General features: G+C 36.4%; 4 protein-coding genes across 9 annotated transcripts; 2 read left to right on the forward strand and 2 right to left on the reverse strand.

Annotated features, from left to right (window-relative positions):
• Window positions 1-312: 312 nt before the first annotated feature.
• On the reverse strand, window positions 313-3,478 carry LOC123880940 (FGGY carbohydrate kinase domain-containing protein). 6 transcript variants are annotated; one of them, XM_045929379.1, is made up of 6 exons: window positions 3,352-3,478; window positions 3,174-3,254; window positions 2,546-2,816; window positions 1,539-2,404; window positions 1,207-1,429; window positions 313-1,033 (listed from the first exon to the last, which is right to left on the reverse strand). In XM_045929379.1, exons 3-6 carry the CDS (start codon window positions 2,735-2,737, stop codon window positions 668-670), a joined length of 1,647 nt encoding a protein of 548 aa, XP_045785335.1. In that variant the 5' UTR covers window positions 2,738-2,816; window positions 3,174-3,254; window positions 3,352-3,478; the 3' UTR covers window positions 313-667. The 6 variants fall into 6 exon arrangements, with proteins under 6 accessions (XP_045785335.1, XP_045785334.1, XP_045785330.1 ...); XM_045929378.1 differs by having other exon boundaries at window positions 2,546-2,773; window positions 3,133-3,254; XM_045929374.1 differs by having other exon boundaries at window positions 3,133-3,254.
• Window positions 3,479-3,747: 269 nt separating this feature from the next.
• On the forward strand, window positions 3,748-4,531 carry LOC123880962 (ribonuclease P/MRP protein subunit POP5). The gene is made up of 2 exons (XM_045929407.1): window positions 3,748-3,960; window positions 4,054-4,531. Exons 1-2 carry the CDS (start codon window positions 3,941-3,943, stop codon window positions 4,502-4,504), a joined length of 471 nt encoding a protein of 156 aa, XP_045785363.1. The 5' UTR covers window positions 3,748-3,940; the 3' UTR covers window positions 4,505-4,531.
• A 352-nt stretch (window positions 4,532-4,883) lies between these two features.
• Window positions 4,884-7,352, reverse strand: LOC123880939 (caspase-8). The gene has a single exon (XM_045929373.1). It carries the CDS (start codon window positions 6,976-6,978, stop codon window positions 5,317-5,319), a length of 1,662 nt encoding a protein of 553 aa, XP_045785329.1. The 5' UTR covers window positions 6,979-7,352; the 3' UTR covers window positions 4,884-5,316.
• A 1,193-nt stretch (window positions 7,353-8,545) lies between these two features.
• Window positions 8,546-17,414, forward strand: LOC123880963 (mitochondrial translation release factor in rescue). Its single transcript, XM_045929408.1, has 3 exons — window positions 8,546-8,684; window positions 9,259-9,510; window positions 17,137-17,414. Exons 2-3 carry the CDS (start codon window positions 9,300-9,302, stop codon window positions 17,355-17,357), a joined length of 432 nt encoding a protein of 143 aa, XP_045785364.1. The 5' UTR covers window positions 8,546-8,684; window positions 9,259-9,299; the 3' UTR covers window positions 17,358-17,414.
• The last annotated feature ends 3,190 nt before the right edge of the window (window positions 17,415-20,604 follow it).

Consider the following 20,604-nt stretch of genomic DNA (forward strand, 5'->3'; position numbering starts at 1 on the left):
GTTCTAGCTTATATGAGTAAGGACTTTTTCTGGCTTTACGGCTCGAGTTCTAAATTTTTCTTATGAACTATGCATACAGTCTGTCAAACATGGTTAAACGAGAGTACAAACTACAAAAGCGTGACATAACTATTTAAAATTATCGGTAAAAGTTTCTATTATTATTTTTTTCAAAATTCTTATAAATTCTTAAAAACAAAAAGAATATGAAGCCCTTGGGAAATTTATAATTTTGAATAAAATATGTTCATGCTTAAAAATGTATCATATTAAAAGTATACGTAATTAAGAACTTCAAAATAAAATGCATCGAATTTTTATATAATGTATTCCAAAAATAATATAGTTAACACAAACTACAACAAAGTTAATAGAAACTGTAAAGAAAAAATAGCAATACAACAAAAAAATGCGCATCAAAATCAAAATGTGCTGGTAGTACAAAGCGGGACGTGAAGGATTATACTAAGTCTGTGGATTGTACGAGGTATAGGAAAAGAACCTTAAAAAACTTGTATCCAGGGCCGTAAAATAAATTTAAAAAAATAGGAAAAGAAATCTAGATTGTCTGTGGAACTCAAATAAACATTTTTTTTTTCAAAATACCCTCACAACATGCCATACCTACAAAACTATTCTTAAATCTTAATTAAATACCTACCCTTTTCTAAAGGGAGCTGTTCATAATATTCCTATAGACTACTTGATCTTGAAACATTTTTAGAAATACTTCATATTTTTTATCATGGAATGATTTAACATTTGGATTCGCGTGCACTACATCTGCAGTTCCACCCATACTTTCTATTGCTGCTTGGACACTGTTGAAATAACGCGAAGCGTTTGCTCCCAAAATAGCCGACCCTACAAGAACAGAATCGTTTTCATGTGGCTTCAGTATTGGCAAGCCAACTGAGTCAGCTTGAATCTGGATGAACAGGGGATCCTTTGTGATGCCTCCGCATATTGTCAGACAATTGAACGGCGAATATCCTGCTAGCTGCAATGTGTCTATTATGTGTCTTGTACCATACTGAAGAAGAAGAAAAGAAATATTGATTAATATTTGGAGACTAGCTCTTTAACCATAATATGTGTAGTTAGGTGTAAGAGGATTTTAAAAAAGCTGACAGTTTTATGGTGTTTGCTCAGCCCCTAAACATACAAAATTTTCGGTAAAAAGGTAAAATGTTAAAATAAGCTTACCGCCAGAGCCTGCATAGTGGCAAGATAAAGTAGAGCCAAATTATCTTCATTGCTATTTATAGTCAATCCAACAATCATGCCTTTCATTGTAGGATCAGCCAACGGTGAGCGATTACCATGGAAATCTGGCCATACATGGAAATCCTTCGTCAGCAAACTTACATCAAGAAGCTTTTGATGTCTGGCCATTTCTGACAGCAATCCTCTCAAATGGTATCGTACTCTAAAAATAATGAATTTTACATAAAATTGATAAATAGATTAGTTAATAGATCGTAGTTGTAATTGATAAATAATTAATTTATACTTATAATAGTTGACGAATAACATACTCGCCAGTACTTTTCTGCTGGAGAAGTTTATTGCCAGCTGTGTGACTCGATATAATATAATCAAGTAACATGCCAGAAGCACTTTGTCCTGCCTCATTTAACCACATATTTGGTATCATCGCACTATAGTAGGGCCCCCATACACCTTTTACTAACACAGGATTCTTATTAACAGCCATATGACAGGTGGATGTGCCACAAATTAGACCCAATCTACTAGACATATCTCTGTCAATGTTTTCACCTTTAGCTCCGATCATACCCAAACCTCCGGCATGTGCATCAATGATGGATGTGGCAACTGGAGTTCCAGGTTTTAGTCCAAGATTCTTTGCCACTTCCATGGTGAGTCCTCCGCAGTAATCTCCTGGCATCCTGACTATACTTCCGATTTTTTCAAAGTCATTATCAGCTAAATCATCAAGACCAATTTTTTTTAAGTAATCTAAATTCCAACCTTTTTTCCCATCAATGTTACATTCATAATTCCATTTACAGACTAACGAACATAAAGACCGACTCATTGAACCAGTTGCCTTCCATGTCAAAAAGTCTGGGAGATCAAAAAAGTAGCCATAGTCTGCCCATTGCTCGGGCATATGTTTTTTTAGCCAGAGAAGCTTCGGCATCTCCATTTCCAAGCTAACTTTCCCGCCTACATACTTGAGGATTTCATGACCACTTTTGTTTATGAAATCTGCTTCAGCCTGAGCCCTGTGGTCCATCCACATGATTATATTCTGGTTGTTTCTATTTGAGTCGCTCACTTCTTTAGGATTTCTATTTTTGTCTAACGCTACAAGAGAGCATGTAGCATCAAACCCAAGCCCTTTTATGTTTGATGTGTTTACATTTTGTGCAACATTCTGTAATAAACATAAAATTAATAAGTCAGATAAAATTATTAGAAACTCCAACATTTGCATTTATAACCACCCCATTGAATTTGATGCTTTATCATTTGATAAATACCAGTTTATTCTTATCAAATATGCATAAGTACAAACCATTATAACATGTTCACAGCATTTCCACACATCATCTGAAGATTGCTCATAATAATCTGTTTTTGGGCTCCATGTCTGTAATTCCTTGACAGATGTTCTCACCACATGACCTCTGTCATCCACAAGTGCTGCCCTTACGCTTCCTGACCCCACATCAACACCAATAAAGTATGCAATGTCTTCGTCATTCATGTCTTATACTCAAGAATATTTTTTAGACTAAGCTCCTTGTGAAATATGTTTAGAATGATTATGTGCACTATGATAAACTCTGAAAGCAAATATGATTATCATTAAATAGTTATAGCTAAAAATAACAGAACATGTTTATGAAGCAATTTCATATCTTTATGGCACAACACAACTGTTGATATAAAATCATACATAAAATATAATGTAGTATAATTATTATGTAGATAAGTTGGTAGGTATATTTTATTAGTTGATGGTAAAGTTTTAAAAAATACCGCGTTTATATTCCTATCATTTCCGTCCTTTTGACATTTAGACGCTACACACAGCCTAGATTGCTTCTAACAAAACTTGAGATAATAGATAGTACATAATAAAAGCAATAAAATAATGACCTTGGAAGGTTATTAATGTTAAGACAAGATAAAAAACTGGCCTGCGCTCGGCACGGTGCTGAGTGGCTGAGTGCACATTTGATAAAGATATCGTTAGTAGTGGTGACCTCCCTGAACTGCATCTGTAAAGAAATTCCATTTTACTTCTGGTTATTTTTGTATAATTCAATTGTCAATATAGATTGCTACTAACGACGGGAATTACTTGGATTTAATTACATTATCACAGTGAAGTGTGAACTGTAAACGCAAGGTTTATTAATTAATCTTCAGTTTCCTTTTTTTAAATTAAAACACCATTGCCGCCTCCAACATCAGTCATCATTTTGACAATTGACATTAACATTATCGTCACAGACAAACAACTAGATCATAGAAATTAACAGTTCAGAAATAAAGTGAAGTCGTGTTGGACCATAGTGATATTGAAAAGGCTCAAAGGGTTAGAGAGCATGGTTAGAGCCCAGAGATTTTACAAAAAAGTCAGAATTTTTTGGTCAGACTCGATAGGAATAATTCATTTACGACTTCTACCAGGCTGCATGGTCTACGATCTTTGCCTTTCCTGAAGGGGATAAAAAATAAAACTAATTTGGTCTGACAGTCTTGACTCGGTGTTTTGGTTTTTAGGTTAGGTTAACCGATAAGTTACAACCTATGTAAAAAACGTACCTGCCCTAGTGATTTGATAACCTATATTCTATTTGACCTATGTTTATGAAAAATATATATTCATCCATATTCCATGATTATAATATTAACTATAGAGTTCCTAATAATTACCTAGTATAAGAGTACACTTTTAGTCATGGTCCGTTTCAAAAACAGGTAAATACTATTAATGATTAAATTAAAACATAACTTGGATCATTTTGTTTAGTTTGGAATGAGCCTTAGGTACCTAATTGTGAACATTTTTAGATACGTGACAGTTGAAATCTTGTCGCCCATGGTTCCTGAAAATAAACCATTGTCATTGAAGTCAAGAATATTTCATGATACACTAGTAGAAAAAATACAATTACTACATGGTGATTTTGGTATTGCAGCTGTTAAAACAGGACTTTTAACGAAATATTGCAATGAAAATACAAGAATAGCCATTATCAGATCAAGACATGGACCGCATAGATTTGTGACAAGTAGTTTACCTTTTATCACCAAAATTGGTAAACTTGATGTCAGTTTACGAACGCTTCATACAGGTGCTACATTAAAACATAGTTTTAAGTTCATACAGAAACACCAAAGATCATATTTGGACTCAATGTGGTCGAAACTGAAAAATGAGGATGAACGAAAAGCCTTGGAAGCAGCTGTAATGGACTTTACAAAAACAGACATTAAAATAAATATTGAAACTATTGGATAAATAAATTTATTACAAAATAACTATAGACATCTGCTGTTTTTAATAGTAAAATCATTTAAAATTAACAGATTTGCACTTATAAAATAAATGATAGCTAGATATTATGCTGGAAATTGGAATATATACTATAATCACTGCATAAGTGTTAGGAAATTCATTTGTCTATCTTTGGATTTCAATTATATGTAATTAATATCTTAAAGATAAATAAAGTAAAAGTACTCTAGTTTATGTAAAACCTAATTAAATAGCACCAATATACAATCTACTATCATATAATCAATACTATAATAATGTTTAATATTATAATAAAAAATATCCTAGCAGCTATGTCAAGTTTTAGAAATGCTTATTTTAACAAAGTAATATTCTTAAAACTTAACTCTAGAAGGGGAACTTTTAGGTTTCCATACCTGAAGGATGCCAATGAAACCTCTACTACGTCTCTGCTGTCTGTCTGTCTGTCAGAAGGCTGTTTCTCTTAAACCTCTCATTATAGGTAGAGAGTTGAAGTTTTCACAGAATACATATTTCTATTGCAGCTATGATAAAAAAAAAATACCCGGCTGAGTTTTTTGTGGGCTCTTCTCAGACTTGGGCGCATTTGGAACCCTTGTAGCTTTAGTTTTAAGTAACGCAATTAATTATCACCACTATATAGTACAAATTTAACAATTTCAACCATCAAAAGTAGTACAATTGTACCTTTTTTGAATAAATGATTTTGACTTTGACTATAATAAAACATTCAAAATGGCCACCATGAAAATTAAATGGCCGACTTGCACTTGACTGATTTTTACTTTTAATATCTACTCTGGGATATGAAGATATAGCTTTTTAATTAAAGTAGATTCACATATTGGTACTTGAGCCTTGCGGTACTGTGTACAAAGAGATGTTACAAAATTTGTTACTTTGGTGAATATGTCTGACAAATGTTCATTTGTCTCCTTCTTCATTTTTGCACACAAGCATTGAATAAACAATGAACCTTTATCTATAATACGATATGCCTCAAACTCCGGAGCAGTGGCCCAACAGATAAGAAAGTGGGACTTCCTCAAATAGTAACTTGACGTTGGGCTGTCTGCTACTAATTTATTATTCACATCTGGGTCTTCATCGACTTGACAGGCTTGAAGTATCAATACTTTGGGCATCCCATGAAGGTTCTGAGCTTCATCAGAGTCTAACATGTTCTGTATGTCTTCAACTTTTATTTTCACACAGTCGGCTGCATAAACATGGCCTCGCACCCCATGTGATAAAATGCAAAGCATAAACACACTGTCATCAGGCAAAACATCATTTCGTATGACATCTTTGATAAATTTAATAAATTCTTTATGGTCCAAATTAGATTTACTCTTCACTTCAAATTTCAATGATGACATTGTCCTTTCCAAACAGGACAGATCCTTCGAGGAGCCCAAACGGTCTTCTAGATTCAGTTTCTCTTTCCTTTCAATACTGTCTTTAGAAGGATGAAAAATCTCTTCGTTGATAATGCAACATACACCGAGACGGTTTTTATTCTTAATGACATATGCATCCTTTTTTATTATTCTATTATCTGATTTCAAATTCTCAATGGGTACATCCTCTGTGTGTAATTCATTGAGGAGTTGAAATATATCTTCATAGCTTTGCTTTTCATCTGCTTGATTTTTAGAATCATTTAAGGAGTGTTTAGTAAGAGGACTGCCAGAAGCATTAGATTCGCCAGAACTGTTTTGATTGTTGATTTGATTTTGTACTTCCCCGAGGATTTTGGCAAATTTACTGAGGCCACCAAAGTTTTCAATTATTTTTATGAGCATATCTAAATCATATGAGGCAGTGTACATTTTCCTTTCTCTGTTGTACTGCCCGAGTTTAATCAACTTCTGACACATAAGTTCTAAGAATACAGCCTCACATGTTTCATGTTCCGATACATCTACCTTGTATGAGTGTAAGGTTCTTTTTAACTTTGTTAAAGACTCTGATGTCATATTTTCACAAAGATTATACAGAACTTTTTTCACAGGGTCTATGTAAACATTTACACAGACGTTCTCTGGGAGGTAGTGTTTCTTCACACTTGACACGTTGAAACCAAGCTTTCTGATAATATTATATAGTCGGCATATACAAAGGGCTTCCAAGAATTCATATCTCCAAGTGGGCCGAGACTGTGCATAAAGAGCCCAATCATAGAGTAAGTTCATGGTGTTGCTCTCGACATCTTTTGATACTCTTTGATAAACAATTAGTCGTTGGAGCGCCGTGTCCGGGACGTCATACAACAGAAACACTAACGATGTCATATCCTGGGGATCAACATCATTTTGTATTTTTAACAATATATCAAGACTTAGAGAATTTATATTTTCAAACAAATTATCTAAAGATTTAACTTCTGCATCTGATCGCAACATTATGAAACACAAACACGATTCACTGAAGCAGTAGGTAGACTTCAAGTTCATATAATAATCAAGGTAAAGTAAAATGTTTTTAACAAGACTTTAGTTTTCGATTTGCGAAGATTTCAGATTTTTCATTTTTGAGTCACAGTTTGCTCTTTGACAAACAAAGCAACGTCCAGTTCAAAAGTTACTAAATAAATTGTAACTTAGTTTTAGATCCTTTTTAATTCAAAAGGTTTCATAGTACGTTTTATTGTACTTATTTAAACTTTAAAGTAAATATTATTAAAATAATGGTGTTATTTCACATATTAAGATGATTGTGGTTAAAAAAATGTGTTTTAAATATTTTGCAATAAATGAGAAAACAGGTTCTTTGTTTCTGAACATAAATATTATTACACCACCACGGGGAACGGGGAAGCCCCTGACCCACTGACCTACTAGTACTAAATACAAGTACGCTGGCCCTGCTGGTACTGATCGGTTTTTGAAGCAACTTGATCTTCGCCATTTTAGCGCTGAATATCACAGCTGAATATTATGTACAGTGAGCTGTGAGCGTACTCAGAACCAAGGACAGGACCTTGTACCTACCTACTTAGATACTAAGATGTACTTCCTGATTCCATACTCAGAAATAAATGGTGATAAAGATGACTGCTGATGAGACATCTGTCAATGTTGTTTTTTTATTGTTCTGTTTGTATGGTATATCTCTTAAAGCGTACTTATAGTAGAGGTCATTGCAATCAAAGCAAGTCAATGTCAGCATGGCATGGTGTCAGCTGTCAGAATAGAAGATGATGATTCTTTGATTATATGTTGCATGTTCATTGGATCAAGGTTAAAATGAATTGCACATGAATTCAGTGTAGAACACTCCTTATAGAAAATAATTTAGATTTGCCATTTATAATATAACTGTGCACCCAATGAAAACTAAATGAAATGCATTTCTCTCGCTCTCTTGTTGCATCTCTCGTATATTTCTCGCTCGCTCGCATGCACAGAGTACTTTTACTACTTTTTAATGCTCGCATGGTTACTCTGTCTTGGACTAGGTACTGCTGACTGCTCCTCACATAATTCAACCGTGTTTATACATATTATCTGTGTTTATACAACATAGTGATTGTGATTACATACTCTTTGTTATACAATTTCAAATTATCATTATAATACTCTTTGCAGGACTTCGTCTATGTTGGTGTTAGCTTGCCGCTGGCGGGCGTGCTCTGCCTTTTTAGAGGGTTTTTTTTTTGTTAAAACTGACTGGAAAGCGCTCTAAGGGGGTGCCGTGCGTATGTCAGTGAGCGCCGGCACAGACGGGGTCCATACTTGTATAGTTTAACTTACTTGTTACAAATAACTACGAACTTGACATTGGCTAATCTTTGCAAAGCCAGACGAGAGAGAAAAAAAAATAGTCCTTGCAAATTATAACCCAAAATAAGTACCTACCTACGTTTTAATGATTTTTGCTTTGTATTTTTTGTTGAAAATCTAGTTCTTACTAGCTAGAAATGCTAGATTTCTAGTTTTACGTGTAGGTAGTCAACATTTGATGACTGATGTAATGTTTGAAGGAAATAATTAAAATGTCTGTCTCCAGAGCAGAGGTGCTTAGACTATACAAGGATTTGTTAAGGTACTCAAAAACATTGAAATTGACCGACGTTGCGTATTACAAAAAGAGAATTTCCAGTGAATTCAAACAAAACAAAACTTTGGACACGGCGCAGGACATCAGTTACGCTTTCAAGGTACCTAACTATAAAAATAAATCTACCCGCTGACCAAGTGTGGTTTCGTAGACTTATGATGTTTTCCTTTATCATTAAAATATTAGAGGTTTACCGTTTAGGAGAGGAGAGAGGTTAGAGGTGTATGCTCAGAACCCTAGATCTCCCAAAAAGGAGGTTGCAGTCATCACTAAGCTAACACTGATATCCTACTATATAGCATCCTATGATTGATATTATAATCAAAACTATTGGATTATATTGCTAATATCTGTGTGTGGAATCTGTCTTTGTTCTCAGCCATATCATTTCAGTCATTGTGGCACAAAGGAGTAACAAACATCTGAACTTTCACATTTATGATATTACTAGCTTATACAGAGACTTGGCCTGCGTGGACTACACAAATTTCAAACTCGTATTTTACCCCCTTAGGGGCTTTATTTTCAAAAATCCTATCTTAGGAAATGTCAACATTATTATAATACCTATCTGTCATCCAATAGTTTGAGCTGTGTGTTGATAGATCAGTCAGTCAGCATTTCCTTTTATATTAAGATATTTTATATTAATATCCCCTTTTTTCTTTTTTCAGAAAGGAAAAGCTCTAATCAAACGAGGGTCTATAGTTTAAAGATGATTTGCATACAGTCTCTCCATAGAATCAAAAGAAGTGTAATAGCAATTCTGAGCACTCAAAAAGCACCAAAACACACTGTAGATTATTCTAGATTGCCTAAAATTAATGAGTGTGATTTGGCTGAGCAGTTTGTAAGAGGCAGTGGGCCGGGAGGGTCAGCGGTTAATAAGAATGCCAACTGTGTAGTACTAACACATGTTCCTACAGGTTAGTTTTCTTCAACATATATTATTAGCTGATGCCCATGACTTCATTCGCCTGGATATAGGTTTTAAAAATGCTGTGGGAATTTATTGATTTTCCGAAATAAAAAGTAACCTATGTGTTAATCCAAGGTATAATCTATCTCCATTCCAAATTTTAGCCAAATCCGTTCAGTAGTTTTGCGTGAAAGAGTAACAAACATACACACATACACACAAACTTTCGCCTTTATAATATTAGTGTGATTATGCTGTATCAATCTGTGATAGCCACCATTTAGCTAGTTATGATTTCCACCACCTATGTGGGAGGTCAGCGGTTTGATCCTGGGCATGTACCTCCAAGTTTTTGGAGTTGTGTGTTTTAAGCAATCAAATATCACTTACTTTAGTAGTGAAAGATGTGACGAACCAGCATGCATGAGAGGTCTATGAGTTTCTTGGTCTATGAGTTGTGTGAAGTTTGCAAATCTGCACTTGGCCAGTGAGGTAGACTATGGCCAAACCCTTCACATATAGAGAAGAGGCTCATGGCGATGGGTTGATCATGATGATGACCATAATATCAGCCTCACAAAGCCTGTGTATATGATTAATAGTGGTCAGAATACATAGAGTAATAAATACCTTCGAAGACATAACATGGAGTTGTTAAAACTTCCAAATATATTAATTTATTTTTATTGCAATCAAATGAATGAAATAAAATGAAACTTCAATCCTGGGTATTAAGCTGTGGTATTACCTACATAGTGTTAGTCTTATAGTAAGTAAAGTCTAATGTGTTATAAACTTATAAATGAGGTCTAAATGTGTTCATGGTTAACAGGAAGCACCTATAAGTTGGTTGTGCAACGAAAACCTAGTAGTAAACGCAAAATATGGTTTAAAAACTATATCTACAGGAACGGTCGCCTTCCTTCGTCTGAGCTAATTCCTTCCTGGATTCATAGATGACGCTAGGGGTTAAGCTTAGGCTAACACCCGCGCCTGCGCACTTCCGCGCATAACCATTAACGCGACGCCATATTTGAACGCGAGAAGTCATTGCGACGAGCTCCTGCAAGAAAATAATTCCCATACGCGCGCGCACGCCGATTTTCTGGCCGCATACAACCCGAAACCGCCACAGCATCCCTGGAGCAGATTCCGGAGCCAGGAAGAGTTGCAGAGACCAAAAGGTTAGTGACCTTTCTTGCTGGATTTGTTTTTGGGCCATATTTGTTGTGGATATAGGTTTTTGGTTGCACATATCATTACCGCAAACGCTCCTGGATCCTTGGCATCACGCTGAGCTTCCATTTTATGGTCCATTCGAACCTAGGATATTGTTCTAGTACGCATATTTATCGCGATTTTACGTAATTTACTCGTAAAATTGTAGTCGTAAGATAATCGACAACGCGTTGTGTAAGTTATTCACAAGTTCATAATATATTTAAAATTAACGCATTTAATAAATATTTCGATAATATATCTTAATATTTACTCAATTTACGTAAATTACTCGTAAAATTGCCATCGTAAGTTACTCGACACGCGTTATTTTCTGTTCTTTGTACGCCGCCATCTTGGTTTAAGATACTCGCTAACAGTTTAATTGTTAACTATTTTTGTTATTTTGTGCCGTTAAAATGGAGAAATTAACGTCTAAATTAAATATTCTTACTTCCAAAAAAGAAAACATCTTTCAAAGAATGAATAGATTGTACGATATGTCTAAAAGTATTACAACTTTTGAAACGCGAAAAAATGAAAGGTTTATGAGTGAGTCAGAAACGGTTGATGACCTACGAACAAAGTTCGAGTCAATATTAGATGAAATAAATACTATTTCGCTACAATTAGACCCACCAATGCAGCCTAATTATCAGCCTCTTGATGCTTTCGAAGATTTATATGCACCTGTTAAGAGAATTCGTAATAAAATCTTGTCAAATTGCAATAATTCCACATCTACAAGTAACAATGATAGCCAATTACAGCCACAAATAAAGTTACCGCCTATAAATATTCCCAGTTTTGACGGAAAAAATGAAAACTGGCCCTTATTTTATGAGTCGTTTAAGGCTAATATTCATAATAATAGTAATTTGACGGATTCGCAGCGAGTTCAATATTTAATTAGTAAACTGTCACACGGTGCGTTATATTTCACGGCAGGTATTGTACCTACAGGAGAAACTTATCATATTATATGGGATAGTTTAGTCAAAAAATTCCAAGATAAAAGAGCATTAGGCACGCACTACCTAAATAACATTTTTGAATTAAAAAACTGTACAAACACCGCTAATAGTTTAAATACTTTCATTGAGAAATTCTCCGCATCTATCGCTGCTTTAAAGCAGTTAGAGATTCCAGACCTTACGGATTTTATATTTCTATATTTCGCTTTAAAAAAAATAGACACGCAAACAATACAAAATTTTGAAATGTCATTGCAATCAAACGATTCTAAGATCCCGTCGTACACGCAACTCATTGAGTTTATTCAACTTCAAGTTAAAGTACTCGAACGCTCAAATAAACCTACCAATTTTAATAATAGATCGGACAAATCGCGAGGTACCTACAAGTCATTCATTGCATGTGACACAAACGAGCCTATCGCTTCTGCGCGCAGCGAATGTGTATTGTGTAGCAGTAAGACCCACAAACATCTATATCAGTGCAATAAGTTTATGGAGATGGAGTCGCCGCAAGCAAGATTCGACTTTATTAAATCTAAGAACGCGTGCGTAAATTGCTTGTCGCTATTTCATACTCTAAGCAAGTGTAAATCTCGATCATCTTGTGTCAGGTGCCTTCCAGCTAAGAAGAAACACCATTCCAGCTTGTGTAGAAATAATAATAATGACACAATAAATAAAAATTCATCGTCCGACCGCACGTTCACGAGCGTTTCGCCCGCTGTAGCCGTGGACGCAACGCCCGCGCCCGCGCCATCGCCCGCGCCGCTGACTAGTGTACAGTCGCTCACTACGTCTTTACCTACGCATGCTTCAAGCGCTTTATTATCCACTGCACAAGTGTACGCGAAGCATTATAACAGTAACAAAAAACTTACGATACGCTGTTTATTGGATACGGGCTCACAAAACAACATTATTAGTTATAAATGTTGTAAATTGCTTAATTTACCTATTACTCCCGTTTTTAACTCATGTATTAAAGGTATAGGTTTAAAATCACAACCAATACATGGTTATGTTTATTTGAACATCGAATCGCGCGTGTACCCTGCTAATAAATATTATATCAAGGCTTTAGTTTTAGATTGTCTTACCGATAATTTGCCATCGCACTTTATTGAAAATTGTGATACAAACCATATTAAAGACTTACCTCTCGCAGACTTGAAATGGAATATACCTGGTGACATTGACGTTATTTTAGGCGCTCAATTATTTCCGCACATCTACTTAGGTGATAAAATTGTATCCAACAGTACCGCACCGGCAGCTTTATTAACGACTTTAGGATACGTTTTAATGGGTGATTATACGCCTCGTGATCGCGAATCTAATGAGTATTCATTCACCGCGCTCGCATTGGAAGATTTAGAACAAAATCTCCAAAAATTTTGGGAACTGGAACAAATTAATGAAAAAACGCACCTCAGCCCCGCCGAGACTGAATGCGAGAACTTATACCGCGCTTCAGTTTCTCGGGATGAGAGTGGCCGATATTCGGTCGGTTTACCCTTTTCTCAAAACGCATCCGAACTAGGCAACTCGCGTTGCGTCGCTCACCGCCGCTTGCTTGCTCTAGAGCGTAAGTTTAAGACTGACCCTTCGTTACGTCATGATTATAATCAAATCATCATGGAATACATTCAACGAGGTTATTTATCTGAGGTCTCGGACAATAACAATGCCGATGAGGGCTATTATATTCCGCACCACGCTGTTATTCGCCCCGAAAAAAGTTCGAGTCGCGTTCGAATCGTCACGGATGCCTCCGCGAAAACCGCAGATAGGAACCTATCGTTAAATGATGTACTCCATACTGGACCTAACTTACAGGCGGATTTGTTTTTACTTTTGTTAAATTTCCGATTATTTCCAGTCGCCATGACTGCAGATATAAAGCAGATGTACTTGCAAATTGAGATTTTGCCGCGAGATCGTAAATACTTAAAGATCCTTTTCAGATTTGACGAAAATGAAGAAATACGCACCTTTCAGTTTAACCGCGTCCCGTTTGGACTAAAGTCCAGTCCGTATTTAGCCATGCGTTCGGTGCGACAACTATGCCAGGACGAAGGTAATCGTTTCACGGAGGCAGCAAAAATAGCTGAGTCTCAATTATACATGGATGACCTTGTGCATTCGGCTACTAACGATCAAACCGCTAAAACCTTGTCGCAAGAATTGATTAATTTGTTCAAATCGGGTTCATTTGAGTTGATCAAATGGTCAAGTAACTCGTCAACTCTTTTATGTAGTCTGCCAGACACGCATCGCGCTTCGGTGAACTTTACCGATAGTAACAATACCACTAAGGTTTTAGGTCTGTCTTGGGATCCCAGTGAAGATGTCTTTCGCATGACCATTTCTAAGATCGACAACAAATGCACGAAACGCACAATTTTATCTCTCGTTGCTAGATTGTTCGATGTTTTAGGATTAGTCGCGCCAGTTATTCTTTATGCTAAACTGTTGATCAAAGAACTCTGGCTCCAACGGATCGATTGGGATGAAATTCCTTCTGAAGATATAATCAAAAGATACTCTGATTTGGTCCACGATTTTTCAATTCTTCCAAGTTTAAAAATACCACGTCATACGGGTATTACTGAAGGATGCAAAATAAATATAGTCGCCTTCAGTGATGCTAGTTTAAATGGCTATGGTTGTGTGATTTATATACATGTTACTGATGCTCTCGGTAATATACGCGTTAACTTGTTGTGCTCAAAATCGAAAGTTTCACCTACCAAAGTAACGACACTCGCTAGATTGGAGTTATGCGCCGCGCTTTTAATGTCAAAATTAGTTAAAATCGTAAGAGATACCTATTCTTCTCGCATTCCGATTGAAGGAATTTATGCGTTCTCCGATTCCACAGTAGCGCTGTCATGGATAAAATCGTCACCTCATAGGTGGAATACTTTCGTTAGCAACCGCGTCGCACAGTGTCAAGAAAATCTTAACCCACAGCATTTTTATCATGTTGCGGGAATCGAGAATCCAAGTGACTGTTTATCACGTGGTGTTTTGCCATCACAATTAATCTCGCACCCACTTTGGTGGAATGGCCCACAATGGCTCCGCGACTCGCCTTCGGAATGGCCGATAAATAGTTTTTCGCCTACCACTGATAACGAGTTACCTGAATTCAAATCCACCGCGTTATTAACAACAGATGTTCAATGCGAACAACCGGTATTATATATTTTATCGCAACGCTTTTCCTCATGGAATAAACTTATTCGCTCCGCTTCTTATGTATTACGCTTCGCGCGACTTCTACCATCTACTGGAGAAGTCGATAAACTTAATTTTGTTGAAAACGCAATAATAAAGGACATCCAAAGGGTTCACTTTAGTGATGAAATCATGCGATTAAAAAATAAAAAATCACCTTCAAAGAAATTACAAAGGCTAGCTGTGTTTATTGATAATGACGGCATTTTACGCATTGGAGGTCGGCTTTCTAAATCGGATTTACCATACGAGGCTAAACATCCCGCACTTCTTCCAAAACATGATCACGCGGTTAACTTGATCATTGATCACTATCATACGCGCAATTGTCACACTGGGCCTTCTTTATTAATGTCCCTTATTCGTCAACGATTTTGGATACTAGACGCTAGGACAATCATTAGGTCTAGAGTACACAAATGTAATACATGTTTTCGAGTAAAGCCTGTGCATCCTACACCATTAATGGCTGATATTCCTTCTCATCGTTTGCAAGAAGCGAAAGCCTTTATGCACACAGGTGTGGACCACGCAGGTCCACTCCGTATAACGCCAACGCGTCGCCGCGGTTATCAGTCGCAGAAAGCTTACATATGCTTATTCGTATGCCTCGTGACGAAAGCCGTTCATATTGAACTTTCGTCAGATTTAACAGCTGACTGCTTTCTCATGGCTGTAAAAAGATTTTTAAGTCGCAAAGGTCCAATCTCCTGTTTTTACAGCGATAATTCTGGCACCTTCCTTAAAGCCAAATCGCAGTTGGATGAAGTGTATTCACTTCTGAATAGTTCCGATTATAAAAGTAAATTAAATCTAGAATTACAAATTAATCGCATTGAATGGAAGAATATCCCTCCCCGGGCCCCCCATTTTGGAAATATGTGGGAGAGTAATATAAAATGTTTTAAAACGCATTTGTATCGAGTCATCGGTAATCAACTTCTTACATACGAAGAGTTAATAACAGTGCTAACGCAAATTGAAAGCATATTAAACTCTCGCCCGCTTTGTTTAATGTCGTCCGATCCACATCCGGAAATTCTAACTCCGGCCCATTTTTTGATGTCTACTCCGCTACAATATTTTCCGGCTGCTCCTTTACCTAGCGAAAGCCCTAACCTAATTAAGAGAAAAAGACTACTCGACAGTTTAGTTCAGTCCTATTGGAAGAAATGGCGCTTAGAATACTTACACACTTTACAAGTTAGACAAAAGTGGTGTACGCCTTCTAACCCTGTTAAGATAGGTACGGTGGTTTTAATTGGGCATGATGATTTACCGCCTTTACAATGGCCGCTAGGAATAATTACAAAGGTTTATCCAGGGGCTGATAATGTGGTTCGCGTTGCTCTTGTTAAAACTGAATCTGGCGAATTCAAACGACCTGTTGTGAAACTTTACCCACTTCCAACGCAATAACCGCATTATAATTTATTTAAGTAATTTTAATTGTAGAATAAATAACTATACGTTAATTTTAACACGCTTAACGGATTTAAATATAATATTTTTACACGCTATCATATTTTTTATTATTAAACTTAGTATTATTTATTACTCGCGCAAATTCGTGCAATAATATTTATTAAGTACTAGTAAGTTGGACTTCGTCAACGCGGGGAGTATGGTTGTGCAACGAAAACCTAGTAGTAAACGCAAAATATGGTTTAAAAACTATATCTACAGGAACGGTCGCCTTCCTTCGTCTGAGCTAATTCCTTCCTGGATTCATAGATGACGCTAGGGGTTAAGCTTAGGCTAACACCCGCGCCTGCGCACTTCCGCGCATAACCATTAACGCGACGCCATATTTGAACGCGAGAAGTCATTGCGACGAGCTCCTGCAAGAAAATAATTCCCATACGCGCGCGCACGCCGATTTTCTGGCCGCATACAACCCGAAACCGCCACAGCATCCCTGGAGCAGATTCCGGAGCCAGGAAGAGTTGCAGAGACCAAAAGGTTAGTGACCTTTCTTGCTGGATTTGTTTTTGGGCCATATTTGTTGTGGATATAGGTTTTTGGTTGCACATATCATTACCGCAAACGCTCCTGGATCCTTGGCATCACGCTGAGCTTCCATAAGTTTTGATTCCCCTTGTCTTGGCAGATATGATGGACAGACAATGAAGTGATCCTATAAGGGTTCCTTTTTTTCTTTTGAGGTACTGAACTTTTAATTTTTTTTTTATTTCAAGGTGCAGTTATAAAGTGCCACATTAGTAGATGCCAAGATGAGAACAGGAAACTGGCGCGAGAAATGTTAAGATCTAAATTGGACGAAATGTTGAACGGCGAAAACAGCGTGGCAGCACAAATGAAAAGAATAGAAGAACAAAAATTCAAGAAGTCAGAGTATAAAAGGAAGAAAAAGGCACTGCTTAAAGAGGAATGGAAAAAGCGTGAAGGATTAACTTAGTAATGTGTTTGAATAGTTACCTATAGATAGTTACCGCAATATATTTTTAATACTTAACTGGTCGGTTTTAATTTTATTGCAGATAAAATAGGTATTTCACCATTGAAGGAAAACATCATGAGGAAACCTGCGTGCCTGAAATTTCTCCAAAATGTTTTCAAAGATGTCTGAAATGTTGTCTAGGATAGTGGACTATGGCCAAATCCTTCTAATTCTGATAGGGGGCCCAAGATGTTATTATTAACCAGGCGAATGTCAATACCAAGTATACAAAGAAATAATTAGTTTATATCTATAGGGGGTAATTTTCGGAACTAATCATTCGATTCTGAAAATTCTTTTACTGAGAGATTTAAAACTTTATTATACCCGAGTGCTATTAGTAGTTTGTAAATTATATCACGCTTACGAAGTCGTGGGAAAACTCTGATCTTTGATACATAAATTATAAGTAGAAAATAATAGCTAGTCTGGGCACACGTCTTGTTTCCGTCATGTAAATAGATAGGTACGTATAGCGATTAGAAGGTACCTACATGACTTTATAAATAACATTTGTATTAAATAGTACCTATAGTAGGTATAGACTCCTTACAAGGCATTAGTCGTGACCTAATAATCTGATTGGATAGGCAATTAATTGCCGGCGCAAAGCTGTGGTGACCAATAGCTATCAAAGGCCGAGAGTTTCCTGTATTCAGTATGAAACGGATATGTATTGTATGCAGTCAATGCTATAATTCTAATCCTTGAATGACATTTATTTATTACTAGAGGGTGCCCGCGACTTCGTCCGCGTGGATTTAGGTTTTTGAAGATCCCGTGGGAACTGTTTGATTTTCCGGGATAAAATGCCTATGTCAATTACAGGGACGCAAGCTATCTCGGTACCAAACATACAAATCGGTTAAGCGGATGGGTTTTTAGGAATCCCGTAGGAACTCTTTGATATTCCGGGATAAAAAGTAGCCTATGTCCGTCCCCGGGATATATGCTAACCCTGTACCAAATTTCGTCAGAATCGGTTAAACTGTTGAGCCGTGAAAAGGTAGCAGACAGACAAACAGACAGACACTCTTTCGCATTTATATTATTAAGTAGATGCCCGCGGTAGGTTTACTACACGATTATCTAACTATCCGACTATGTAATAAAGGACTGAAATCTGAAGCTAGATCATCTAAAACTTAAAGTTTAAGCGGCTTTTCACGTCGGTAATTGTATTGAGGGCCGAAATAACCCTTTGCCACAGTTTTACTCAAAATACCCAAGTAAATCCTCATGAATAATTTACAGCCCGGTTGAGCCCAGTTTTGGATGTCAGCCTTTATTGTCACGCGACTTTCCATGTAAATCCTACGGATTAGTGCCAACTAATTCCTGCAGATTTTACCTAAGGTAAAAATAAATTAATCTCTAGGAAAGTTAGATTTCATAACATTTAGGTAGATATCTTTTTAAAAACAAACATTTTAAGCCCTTTGACAGAACAATGGAGAATCAGGTACTTAATAAGTATAGTTAGTTTTTTCAATATGGTATAGCTACTTACCTACCTACTACCTAGGTACCCATAGTGCGCGAAAGGTTGGGATGGCAACCTGGATAGGACGCCCCGCACACCCGAACAGCCCCTACGCTAACTAGCAAACTTAGCTTGACCGAGTAAGTTAGTTACTAGCCTATAAGTCTATAGTACCTGCTAATAAACTCAGCCCCTGATAGTATTCAACTCGAACGTAGGTAGGTAGGTACCTACCTACTGTATAAATTCAAATTCAAAATATTTTTTTTCAATTAAACTGTTACAAGTGCTTTTGATTCGTCAAAATAATCTACCACTGGTTCGGAATGCCGTTCCTACCGAGAAGAACCAGCAAGAAACTCGACGGTTGCTCTTTTCAAGTATTCAATTTACAATATACAATAATAATAATTTATGTATATCTAGTAATAGTATTTGCATCAGAATGCCAGATTTTGTGGCACTATTTTATTGTTAAAAGTTGTTCTATTGCTAGGCGGGGTAAATAGACCAATTGTTTGCAGTACTGAATTTCAATCAACTTTGCTATCCAACTTTCCTCATTTCTCGTCCCGACTGCCGTACAATGTTACATCGTTTGCTTTGCTGTAGCATTTACTATTTATGCTGCATCTGGCTACAGGCGCTGCTTTCGACTACAATTTCCGGATTTGTAGGTTTTGTGTTTATGTCTCGCATTTAGTTTCTAACTGGCGGACCAATTCAGTAGAGTCGACATAGACAATTCTATACTTTTTTGAAAGTTGTACCACAGAGTAATATGTTGTACCTAACTACTTACCTATTATTTAGGTAGGTATTATTATATTTGTACCTATGTATTATTTAGGAATCTGGTAATAACAGTTAACGCCAACCATTGCCAAAAGGTGATCGGTTCTAGGTATATTCAAATTATGTTTTTATTCAATTAAAGTTTTACAAGTGCTTTTGAATCGTCAAAAAAATCTACCACTGGTTCGGTATAGCTGTACATAAGATCCCTTACTCCCAATTACCCGTGTTTGGAATGATGAACACAAGGACAGAAAAACCTGATTAAGAAGGAAATACTTAGACAAAATTAATACCTGTGCATCCGTGCCTGTGCACTAAAACAGGGAATAACTCAAATTCGACGCTTTTCAGGAGAGGCAAAAACGTAACTCTTGATGATTTATAGAAGCTACCTATGTATTTTAGAGTTGAAACTATAACTTATTCTAAATCTTCAAAAGAAGTAACTTATTATGCAAGTTGTTACTTACATTGTATAAAAGTGTTAAGATAAAAGCCTTTCTATTCATTAATTTGAGAGCAAAGCTTCTCATTTATCCGACACAATAGATAAGTACCTAAAAACCGGCCAAGTACGACTCAGACTCGCGCACTGAGGGTTCTGTACTCGGATATTTTTTCCGACATTTTGCACGATAAATCAAAAAATATTATGCATAAAAATAAATAAAAATCTGTTTTAGAATATACAGGTAAAGCTCTTTCATATGATACACTACTTGGTAGAGTTATCTTACTTTGAAAATTGAAACACAATTTTTTTTTCTGTGATCTAACCACAAATTCACGGTTCTCGGATTAATTCCTTTACTTGTGCTATAATACCTACCTACTTGCCAAATTTCATGATTCTAGGTCAACGGGAAGCAGGTATCCTATAGTTTTCTTGACAGACACGACGGACGGATGGACGGACGGACAGAC

Source organism: Maniola jurtina, chromosome 3 (assembly GCF_905333055.1).
Source record: "Maniola jurtina chromosome 3, ilManJurt1.1, whole genome shotgun sequence".
Lineage (NCBI taxonomy): Eukaryota > Metazoa > Arthropoda > Insecta > Lepidoptera > Nymphalidae > Maniola > Maniola jurtina.

Coding starts and splice junctions, on each gene's coding strand:
- LOC123880940 (XM_045929379.1), bottom strand. CDS start 2,737: ATGAATGACGAAGACATTGCATACTTTATTGGTGTTGATGTGGGGTCA. Junction 1,430..1,538: donor CAGCAGAAAAGTACTGGCGA/GTATGTTATTCG, acceptor CATTATTTTTAG/AGTACGATACCATTTGAGAG. Junction 1,034..1,206: donor CCACTATGCAGGCTCTGGCG/GTAAGCTTATTT, acceptor CTTCTTCTTCAG/TATGGTACAAGACACATAAT.
- LOC123880962 (XM_045929407.1), top strand. CDS start 3,941: ATGGTCCGTTTCAAAAACAG. Junction 3,961..4,053: donor ATGGTCCGTTTCAAAAACAG/GTAAATACTATT, acceptor GAACATTTTTAG/ATACGTGACAGTTGAAATCT.
- LOC123880939 (XM_045929373.1), bottom strand. CDS start 6,978: ATGAACTTGAAGTCTACCTACTGCTTCAGTGAATCGTGTTTGTGTTTC.
- LOC123880963 (XM_045929408.1), top strand. CDS start 9,300: ATGATTTGCATACAGTCTCTCCATAGAATCAAAAGAAGTGTAATAGCA. Junction 9,511..17,136: donor ACTAACACATGTTCCTACAG/GTTAGTTTTCTT, acceptor TTTTATTTCAAG/GTGCAGTTATAAAGTGCCAC.